At 44.7% G+C, this 11,489-nt stretch overlaps 1 protein-coding gene and 1 non-coding gene across 3 annotated transcripts in view; one reads left to right on the top strand and one right to left on the bottom strand.

Moving 5' to 3' along the window:
• LOC114585224 (uncharacterized) overlaps positions 1–11,489 on the top strand; it is a 65,714-nt gene continuing 54,225 nt past the window's right edge. For both annotated transcript variants that reach the window (XM_028707660.2, XM_077919303.1), the window contains exons 1-6: positions 1–132; positions 1,454–1,682; positions 2,487–2,633; positions 4,834–4,948; positions 7,899–8,011; positions 10,308–10,482. In XM_028707660.2, coding sequence (XP_028563493.2) covers positions 74–132; positions 1,454–1,682; positions 2,487–2,633; positions 4,834–4,948; positions 7,899–8,011; positions 10,308–10,482 — 838 coding nt within the window. In that variant the 5' untranslated portion in view covers positions 1–73. The remainder of the gene's footprint in view (positions 133–1,453; positions 1,683–2,486; positions 2,634–4,833; positions 4,949–7,898; positions 8,012–10,307; positions 10,483–11,489) is intronic.
• Positions 5,300–5,368, bottom strand: TRNAT-UGU (transfer RNA threonine (anticodon UGU)). The gene has a single exon. It is a non-coding gene; the product is annotated as a tRNA-Thr (tRNA).

Below are 11,489 nucleotides of genomic sequence, written 5' to 3'. Positions count from 1 at the left end.
GCCCGGGGAGGAAGAGGAGTGGCCAGAGGAGGAGGAGGGCGGAGGAGAGCTAGGCCCGGAGGGCCCGGTCGCCATGGCAACGGGGGAGCCGGGCCTGCGAGGCGGAGGAGAAGCTGAGCGCGGCTTCCTTGAGTAGGGGAGCTATTCAATAATAAGGATAATAATAGCAATAAGAGGAATAATTCTATTTTGTTGTACGCAGCTAAGTTCCTCTCAGAGTAAGGCCACTGAAATCAGTAAACCTAAGTTCCATTGTCTTGAGTACGGCTAGCATCATTATTCGCCCTTTATTGTTATTATAATGCCCATTAATTTGCTGATTTTATTCCTGTTGCACATTTATATTATCACTTGTTGCCTTTCGTTGCTGTTATCGTAGCTGCTGATCTATTACTGTACTGTATTGTCATTGTCGCCTTCATTGTATTTTTTGTTATATTACCACCGTCAACATTGTTATTGTTTTGTTTGTATTAATTATTGTTCTTACTGCCATTATTGATTTAGGGTTGCATCCGACTAAGTTTTAACTCAAAAGCAGACCCATTTAAATGAATGGGACCAACTTTGTCATGTCCACTTATTTCAGTGGGTCTGCTCTGAGCTTGACTGATGTTGGACACTAAACCTTATTGATTATTCTACATCCCTGGCATACATTTAAAGTACTGTACTCTTTACCGATTCAGCAGCCATGGAAAGTGCTGGGAAGTGTAGTTTGCTAAGGGTGCTGGGAATTGTAGCTCTGGTAGGTCAGCACCCTGAACAAACTACACTTCCCAACATTCTTTGTGGGATGATCTATGGCTGTTGGAAGTGCTATAAGAGTGCTTTCCATGTATGGAGTAGATGTCAAATTAGTTACGGTACAGTATTTGGGGTATTGCAGTCAACATCCTGTAGAAAACAAGTCAGGTTTAATGCACATTCTGTCCGAAGCAATCTCTGGTGATTGTTCCTAGATTTGCTGTATGCACATGGACCCTCTTAGTTGCATTGGTGTCCGTCTTCATATACCAAGGGTCCACCCCCCACATTTTTGGAACCCAAAAGGCACATTTGGAAGACGAAGAAACTGGCCTAGGTGCCACCAAACACCCATTTAATGGAAAAAGAACTTATGGTGTTCAGAACCCCCTTCCAAACAGGTATCTCCCCCAAATAACCCAGACCCAGTAAGCAGACATCTCTAAAAAAAACACACAAAAAACAGGCAACACTCCTAACAAAACAATATAGCCAAAATCTCAATTTAAAGTTTTAAAAAATTGGTACGGGTGCTATGAATGTGTCTGAGGCACCATGGTGTCTGTAGGTGCCACGTTGAAAGTCTTCAAATGCATCTTTACACCTGTGTGTTAACTTTTTTTTCACCTGGCAAAGTCCTTTTTATCCAGTGCTTGGGATTGTGCTTGTAATAATTTGGACCTCAGCTCTTTTGTCTGTGTTGCAGCTTTCCCCCTCCAGTGTCATGTCATGAAGACCTTCTAATTGGAAAACTAGAAGTGATTGCATATCACTTGGGGGGGGGGGTGGGAATACTGCATGAAATGGAGAAAGAAACTGGAGAAATATCTGGACACCCAAGAACAAAATTAGACAACCATAACCAGATTTGCAGCATCTCTTGGTTCAGTGCCTGCCTACAGGAAACGCTATTGCCTGGAAAGCCATGGCATAAGGTACTAATCTTTGCTGTAAAGCTTGTACCCTCTTATTTTTCTTCCTTTGCTCCTCCTTTCCTCCTCCAACAACAGCAATACCACTTACCATTTATATGGCATCTAGGATGTTCCAAAATACGTTTCTCAGCCTTTATTTTAGGTCCAGTTTCAAATTTCTGCAGGGGCCTCATTATTATAATTGTTGTTATTATTATTGTTACATTTATATTCTAGCTTTCCTCCAAGAAGCTCAAGGAACATGGTTCCCCCCCCCCCCCTTATGAGGTTCATTAGGCTGTAAGAAAGTTAACTGGCCCAAAGTCACCTAGTGAACTTCATGGGTGAGTGAGGATTTGAATGCTGGTCACCCAAGTCTTAGTCCAACACTCACCACAATATCACACACTGAAGCTCGCTGGGTCTTTACCCCTCAGCCGAACTTAATTTGCTAGGCCCAATCATCGTCTGTCAGCCAAACTAACCTCGCAGGATTGTTGTGACAACTGCATGGACTATCCTTAGCTTCAGAGTTTGTTAATTAGTGACATTTTTTCCTCTTGCCTTTCCTTTCAAGGAATTTATGCTCATAACAGCCCCTAGTGGAGGGGGAGACTAGCCCAAGGTCATTCAATCGGCTTTACCACTGAATGAGGGTTGGGATGGGAGCAGGGAGAGAGCTGGCCCTTGTTTGACATTTGAACCACTAAACCACATTGGAGCTCAATGGAATGGAAATAATAAATTGGATTGCAAGTAATTCCTAATAACTATTGTGTGTGTGTAGTGTCAGTGCACGTGCAAAATAACTGATGATTCTTCTAGGTTTTAGAGAGATTGGAAACTGCCTTCGCCGATGAAATAAAGGACAAGATAAGAGACCCAAAGCAAAGAAAACTGGTTTTCAATCTCCTTGGTCAGAGCTTTGTCAAAAGATATTTCAGTGACTGCCCTGTTCAGCCTGATTCACTCGTAAGTGTGTTATAAAAACTAAAGGCTAATAAGGTCACATTAAAACAATGACTTGTTGGTATAGATTCTAGTTGTGGCTAGTGTGCTGGGGCAGAACTGCAGAGCTGCCCTCCTGATATCAGTGTTGCCACAGCGTACCAATTGCTGGCCAATGCAAGGCAGTGACAAGGTCAGGACTGTGCAGTCACACCAGCAAAGCTACTGTGGGCATCTGCCCAGCCACAACTTCACTGCTGCTTTACCAAACCCAGCCCCCTCCAGGTGAACTATAGTGGCACCAGGTTCAGAAGGGCAGCTCTGCATCTGTGCCCCACCACACCAAGAGCCAGAATGAGAGGCTCCAGGGTTCCAGAGCCTACCCAGGGTTCGTTTTCCTTGGAATGAAAGTCCCTGGAATCTCTGGTGTCTTGAGGATATTTGGTTATACAGTGGTACCTCAGGTTACATACACTTCAGGTTACATACACTTCAGGTTACAGACTCTGCTAACCCAGAAATAGTACCTCGGGTTAAGAACTTTGCTTCAGGATGAGAACAGAAATCGTGCTCCGGCGGCGCACCAGCAGCAGGAGGCCCCATTAGCTAAAGTGGTGCTTCAGGTTAAGAACAGTTTCAGGTTAAGAACGGACCTCCGGAACGAATTAAGTACTTAACCCGAGGTACCGCTGTATTTACACATATAAGTAACTGACGATGAAAGGGCTCACAGCATTTACATTCCAACATAGTTTGCTTCCCCATTACTGTAGGTTTTTGAGGAGGGTTGCCCAACACATGGGACGCGGGTGGCGCTGTGGGTTAAACCATAGAGCCTAGGACTTGCCAATCAGAAGGTTGGCGGTTCAAATCCCCGCGACGGGGTGAGCTCCTGTTGCTCAGTCCCTGCTCCTGCCAACCTAGCAGTTCAAAAGCACATCAAAGTACAAGTAGATAAATAGGTACCGCTCCAGCGGGAAGGTAAACGGCTTTTCCATGGGCTGCTCTGGTTCGCCAGAAGTGGCTTGGTCATGCTGGCCACATGACCCAGAAGCTGTATGCCGGCTCCCTCAGCCAATAAAACGAGATGAGCGCCGCAACCCCAGAGTTGGCCACGACTGGACGTAAATGGTCAGGGGTCCCTTTACCTTACCCCAACACATCTGTACTTGGTCAACTCCTTAGACATGTAAAAAGGGTGCTTAACAAGCCCAGCTACGGCCATTGAGTTCTGACAGTAAGATCTGTTCTACAGTGGAACTGTCTCCCTTGGGAGGTTGTGGACTCTCCTTTCTTGTAGGTTTTTAAGCAGAGGTTGGATGGCCCATCCTTCAATTCCTGCATTGCAGGGACTTGGGCCTTTCCAACTCTATAGATTCTAGGTTTGGCCACTTCTACAATCCCTTCTACTACCAACTCCCATCTTACAAATACAAAACCACACAGTTGGAGGGGACCCACAAACATCCAGCCCAACCCATCAATCCAATAACATTACATTTGTTGCTCCAACCACTTTTGCCTCTGGCCACAGCCACCACTGGCATGTGACTCTTGGAATTTTGTCCAGAAGGGAATGCAGTCCTTGGGCTGAAAAAGTTCCCCAACCCTGGTTTAATGGAACACAGGAAACTGCTTTATACCAGGACAGACACCATTAGTCTGTCTGTCTGTCAGTCAGCTTCCTTCTAAGATCTGAAATGGAGATCTTCCCCATCACATGCCAATTTCTCCTTTTACCCGGAGGTGCTGGTGACTGAATTTCTGCGTGTAAAGCAGGGTCTACACTACTGAGCTGTGTCCCCTCCCTTGGTGACCAAATGGCTAAATTGAGCCCACATCTATTTAACTAGAAAGAGCTGAAATTTTACTGTTGAGAAAACTTGGGTATTTACTGCATCTATGCTGAAAAAACTCAGTTTTCTTTTCTGGGAAACACCTCTTGATAATTAAGCTAATTATTCCTTTGGTTCCACTCTATAGAGTGGAGCATAGCTCAGTGACAGAACATCTGCTTTGCATGCAGGATGTCCTGGCTTCAATCTCTGACAACTCCAAGTAGGGATGAGGAGAGCCGTCTCTGAACCCTTGGAGAGCTGCTGCCAGATGTTGACAGTTCTGAGCTAGGTGGATCCAGTGGCCTGACTTGGTTTTAAGGCAGTTTCCTTTGTTCCTGTGAGTTACAACAGAAAGCTAATTCTTGAAAACGACTTTCTCCACTTAGTCCTCCACAGCCATAAGTGAGATCAATGACACAAAGCTGGAAGAAGCTACAAGAGTCTGGCTACAGAATCAGGCTTTGAAAGCGGCAGAAAGTATTCACTGTCATTTTCATTCAGGTGAGTCAAGATGTTCTTTCAGAGCCTGCGCACAAGCTAAGGCAATAGAAACAATCGCCAAGAGAATGGATAAAGTCTTTTCCAAGCCCACTTAAGGTTCGCCTTTCAAAATATACAGCAAAACCATGTTATCTACTGTTTGGTTCTAGGCAGAAACCTACCTTTACTTTCTTGGCATTCTCTCTTTTCTACGGGCTCTGGCCTTCCATGAACCTCATGACTTTATAAGAAATGTTAAAAAGTTGGCTTAACAATCATTGTGACCCTTGGTCCCACCTAGCTCAGTATTGTCTGCATTGACTGACAGCAGCTATCCAAGGATTGAGGACAGGAGTTTCTCCCAGCCCTACCTGGAGATGCTGAGGATTGAACCCAGGGCCTTCTGTGTACAAGACAGATGCTCTACCACTGAGCTACTCCCCTCTCCCCAGAAAGAGCGTAGGAACCTAGGGAGCTATCTTACACAGAGCCAGACCATTGATTCACATGGCTCTCCTGGGTTTCAGACAGGGAGTCCTTTACCTTGCCCATTTTGCAGTTGATAAGACATGGCACTTGTGAGAACCAACTAAACCGTTATCTTGTTTGTTTCCTGAATCCTGAGTTTAGTGTCAAAGGACAATTCGGTTTTCTTTGCAGAACCCCTACAGGAGGTGATAGTTTAAGCTTGCTGAAAGCATATTATTGTGCTCATCTTTACATCAAGGCAGGGTTAAAATAGTTAATTGTGGGGGTACACTTCATATCAAGTAAGGCCAACTTTACTGATGCCGTGATCTACAGAAATAAACCATAGAAAAAGTCCAGATTGGCAAACACTTCCACAGTGGGGCTTCATCCATATTCAATGTCACTTAGCAGAGACCGTGGCCTTGATTTCCCCACCCCTATACACAGCACACCAGGGCTGCATGCCTCCTGGCCAGAGAATTGTCAGTCATCCTGATCAGCTGTTTGGTGGGAGAGAAGTGAAGAGGGAATTAAATCTAGCCCATTGCTCCCCTTCTGAAACAGCTGATTAGCATGATTGCCTATTATGTGGCGTGGGCTTTTCATGCAGTTCCTAATCCAGCTAGGTGTTTGTGAGTGGAATCTTGATTTAGAGTGCCATCCTATCCATGTCTATTCCAATGTTAGTCCCCCCCCATTGATCTCAATGTGGCATCCTCCCAAATAAGTAGGTGTGTAGGACTGCAGCCTTAGGCATTGAACTCAGCATGGTTAGGATTGTGCTGTGAGCGTCTGTATCCTTCCTGCCTGGATTATGGCAACTGGGCGTGTGTGTGTGTGTGTGTGTGTGTGTGTGTGCGCGCACACATATTATTTCCCACTCTATACCTAGGGCTCAGGATGAGTTATAAATGCACCTTACCCAGAGAGCCATCAAGCCAATATCCTTTATGAGGAGTGATTTTGAACCCAGTCTGTTATGACTGCTGTCTTCCCGCAAATTCTTTTCCCTCGTGGCGATGTTATTGTGTGGTTTAATTTTTAAAAATGAGTCAATGAAAGGGGGCCGGGGGGGGGCGGGAAATGGACAGGGAAACCTATTTGACTTGCAATATCCTTGCTGCGTGAGCTTTGAAGTAATTACAATTTGTACTGGAAGAAGTCCCGCTGCTTCCAAATTGACTTTGCATTGTGGGAAACCTGAAAAATATTGCGCCGTCTAGTTCTGCCAGAGAGCAAAAAAAATAGAATAAAAAAATTAGATGATTGCACAGCCCGCCGTCTTTTTTATTATTATTTTTTCAGCGTATCGCCTCAGATTAGTTTGCATGTGAAAAAGACATCTGTTTCCTTTCATGTTAATAATATCGCTGTTTTCAAAGGAGGTGGGGGGGATGCTTTAAAAAAAGTCGAAAGATCAGTTCTGTATTCTTGACACACAGAAAACTTCCCATTTGCTTTACTGAGAGTTCCAAAAGGAGCCTTGGGAGGATTTAAAAGGCAGGGTGGGTCAATACCAGTATTGTAAATGTCTTTTTTTCCCTCCTTGAGCAATTGGAATGTATGCGGTCAGTGTCTTTTGAAAAAGAGAGAACAGGAGACTTGTGACATTTGTGTTTCGTTATGGTTCTTGATTTACAGCAAGACTGGGAAACCCTTTTTCAGTCCAAGGTGAAAACTACAGGGGCCCAGTGGGAACATTCCATCAGTGGGTGGAGCCCAAAAGTGGGCAGGGCCAGACCATAAAGTAAGTGTGGCCCAACAAGCCAATGGGCTCCATACTTTCCATTCCACTAGCCAGCCATATCTGAGGGAGAGGGTATCACATAGTCAGGATGCTGGAATGAAGAATACCCTCTCCTGATTAGCTGCAATTACACAACCTTAACGCACAAACACAATGACACAAAACATCTCCTTAACACGCACATACTTGACACAGTCCCATGTGTGCAATCATTTGCAAATGCCATGAATTGCAACAGGATGAGGAACAGAGAGCGAGTGGACATGCAGGTGGTGCAAGCGAAATCAGCATCAAGTCAGCTAAAAAGCAAGCCATTTGCTCTTGGAGCAGGCTCCTCGATGGCTTCTCATTCTTGGCCACCTGCCGAAACCAAGCAGTTCTGCTTTATTTGCTTGCCTGCATTCAGATCAGCCAGCCTGTTCCTGTCAAATTGTGCCCAAGCAGCTGAGGTGTGTCACTGTCCCAGATTTCTGCAGCTAGTAGCCACCAGCCATGAAAGGCAAGTGCCTCCACTTCTTTCTAGAGCAGGGGGGTAGGGAATCTGTGGTTGTCTAGATGTTTGGGTGCTCCAGTTCCCATCAGCCCCCGACAGCATGGCCCAATGGTCAGGGGTGATGGGAGCTGGAATCTGGAGGGCCGCAGGTTGCCCCACTTGTGTTCTACAACAAGCAAGTAAGCTGGGTGGAAGGTGGTTATCACAGTCACACCTCCTGGTTCATAAATGATCAGAGATTTTAACTTTCTGCGGAGCAGGTGCTGAGGCAGCCAGTCTGGCTCCTGAGATGGTTCATTTTCTTGACGACGTCTACAGTGTTGTAATAGCCGAGATGGAGTTGCTGTTGGCCACCTGTGGAGCCCGCCACAAGGTAATAAATGCATTTTCCCTGTTCTGCTGATGATACTGCTTTTAAAACGTATGAAGCATTTCTAAAATCCCAGATTTGGGATATGTGTGAAAGGAGGGGCTTATCTCTCACAAGAGAATTGCAATGTTCCCCACCACCCAGGGCTGTTTATCAGTGAGGGCTGGGCTACCCTGGGTCAGTGCCGGGGGGGAGTCCCCCCCCTATTTCCCTGTGGTCTTCAATTGCTGCATTCCTCCACTTCTGTGGAAGAAAGTAAGCCCCAATGGAACCTAAACAGAGATAGATATATCTGACTGATTCCTCTTCTCTCAGCTTCTCATTTCTCCAAGCTTCTGTTCATTATTATTATTATTATAAGACCTTGTGAAAAATCATTTGTATTGTAGCACAAATTTCTCCTGTATGAAATGTTGCCCAGCACACACGTTTTTCTTGGCAAGCAACTTCCCTTGATGTAACACATTTTATTCATTACTTTCACTAATATATGCATTTTTATTCTTTCCCCTCATGTAGCCATTTTTTTTGGTACACATTGGTTGGAGAATTGAATCACAAAATTCAGGAAAATGTGAATTTTGAAAGATAGCTCTCTTTTGGTCCTCATATTGTTTTGGAGAGTGAGAATTATTTTTGATTGATTGAATTTACATCCCGCCCTTCCTCTCCAAGGAGGAACAAATATAGAAATAAAAAACAATACGCAGAAACATTCTAAAGCAGGTTAAGACGTTCCAAAAACAATTACAGTTGAAAGCATTATTCCATCCAGTGATCTTGAGGTGGCTGGGAACAATATTCTCCAGCCACCAAATGCCTGGATAAACAGGAATGCTTTCAAACTCCTTCTGATAGTTAATAGAGATGGAGACAGGTGTACCTCATTAAGGAAGGCATTCCACAACCAATGAACCACCACTGAAAAGGCCCTGCCATGTGTCAGCATCAACTGGGCAGCCTCTGATGGCGGCAGCACCAACTAGGCCTCACCTGCCAATCGTACTGTCCAAACCGTTTGGTATTGGGGAAGGCACTCTTTTCGGTACTTGGGTCTCAAGCCATTTAGGGTGGATGGCGCTGCGGGTTAAACCACAGAGCCTAGGACTTGCTGATCAGAAGGTCAGCAGTTCAAATCCCCGTGACAGGGTGAGCTCCCGTTGCTCGGTCCCTGCTCCTGCCAACCTAGCAGTTCAAAAGCACACCAGTGCAAGTAGATAAATAGGTACCTCTCCAGCGGGAAGGTAAATGGCATTTTCGTGCGCTGCTCTGGTTCGCCAGAAACAGCTTAGTCCTGCTGGCCATATGGCTGTGTGCCGGCTCCTTCGGCCAATAAAGCGAGATGAGTGCCGCAACCCCAGAGTCGGTCACGACTGGACCTAATGGTCAGGGGTCCCTTTACCTTTACCTTTATGCTAGTACTAATTTCGCCCAGGAGCTCACTGGAGGCCAGGCCAGTGCTTTCAGGACCGGTGTCACATGGTCCCATGGGATTGCCCCATTTATCCCAAGATAGGTTCTCATTAAAATCCTAACTGAGCTTATCCCCCCCCCCCAAATAAAAACCCTAGCTCCCTTTACCTAGCTTTAAGTGTGTTTAATGATCCTATGAAAACAAAGAAATAATAGTAACCTTGGCCTGTTAATAAACATTCTTTCCATAATGGTGTAGTTCATTTTTATCCCAGTTTTCTAATAAAAGAATAAAGTGGCTTGCGATAAAAATAAATGATGATGAGCTATAAAGCAATAGATCATTAAAAGTAAAAGTAAAACATTAATACACAGAGGAGATGAAAGAAGTTGGCTTGACTCATCACAATGACAGTGTGTGTCATCAGTGATACTTGGTGGGGGGAAATCTTTTTTTTGGAAAATTTCCAATTTTTTCTGTGGAAAATATTCTGTTTTATAAGTTATTTAATAACAATGAATGGGTGTCAACTGCAAATACAGTGGTACCTCGGGTTACATATGCTTCAGGTTACAGACTCCGCTAACCCAGAAATAGTGCTTCAGGTTAAGAACTTTGCTTCAGGATGAGAACAGAAATCGGGCTCCGGCAGTGCGGCAGCAGCAGGAGGCCCCATTAACTACAGTGGTGCTTCAGGTTAAGAACAGTTTCAGGTTAAGAACGGACCTCCGGAACGAATTAAGTACTTAACCCGAGGTACCACTGCAAATACTAGGCATGTTTGACAGTTTTTAAAAAGTGTGCTTTAACTGTTTGGGATGGCTGCAGCCTTAGTTAGTAGCCTCACCAAACTACAATGATTGACAGCAAATTCTATCTTCATAGGCACATCTCGAAGGAAGTGCGCAAGGAGGTGAAGCTTTATGTAAACTGCCCCAGTCATCAAGGCACTTGGGAGAAACTTCTGTCGTTCTGCAGAGGCCCAAATCCATTGAGAGCAAAGACATTTGTCTAGTCTTATCTGAAAGACCAGCTTCTCAAGTCAATGGAAACGGAGAAGGTACCAGATTTGCATTCGAAATTCTAAAAGTGAGGCTTAAACCTGTGTATGGAAAATTTGTTCAGCCCAACATGCTTCATTAAAAATCTCTGGAAGCTGCCTTGTATCAAGTCATATCAACATCAGTCCATCTAGCTGACAAGCAATAACACTCCAATATTTCCATCTCCTCCCAGGAGATGCCAGGGATTGAATTTGGGACATTTCACGTAATATAAAGAATGGTCACATCCATACCATACATTTAAAGCACACTGCTCCCCCCCCCCCCATTTAATCCTGGGAACTGTGGTTTCTTAAGGGTAACCACGAATTGTAGTTTATGCCTCACACAGCTACATTTCCCAGAATTCTTTGGGGGAAGCCAGAGCCTTAAATCCAATTCAGATGTATGGTGTAGATGGGACCATAATGTGAAAACAAGGGCCAGATCAGGTGAGATGATGGAGATCTGCGATTTGATCTCCTTTTAAAAAAAAATGTAGGTGGGGAACAGCCACCACCAATGACTTGGGCTGTATAGCAGGGGGAAAGGTTTGGTTTGGGACCACAGCATTGGGGAGTTAACCCTTTCTCCACTGGTGCTATTTTCCTGATGAAAATTCCCCCTCCAGCTCCTTGGTCCTCATCCAAATTGGGGGCGAGGGGAGGTCACTAGTGCTTTCCCCACAAAATGTAGAGGAATGGGAGAGCCGGGCGTTATGGGTCCCTATCATTTTTAGTAGTTTGGTCATTGTACTCATGTTACATGTGTTAACTTCAAAACCATTATGTGTACACACCTAAAAACTCTGAATGAGCGAGTCATCTCCAAATTGGATATCATTGATTAATTCACACTACATCTGCTGTGTGTGTGTGTGTTTGTTTGTCTTCCCTTCCACTGAAAGAAAGAAGCCAGATCCGCTTTGAAAGGTTTGTTTTCCCCCCTATACAGAAACATAAGAAACATAAAAAGCTCTCCACTTCAAAGGCACCCACAAGTGTTTGCTTTCATAGCACTAAGA

This window comes from Podarcis muralis, chromosome 15 (assembly GCF_964188315.1).
Source record: "Podarcis muralis chromosome 15, rPodMur119.hap1.1, whole genome shotgun sequence".
NCBI classification, from domain to species: domain Eukaryota; kingdom Metazoa; phylum Chordata; class Lepidosauria; order Squamata; family Lacertidae; genus Podarcis; species Podarcis muralis.
Note: the sequence above shows the minus strand (reverse complement) of the source record. Positions and strands in the feature narration are given on the sequence as shown.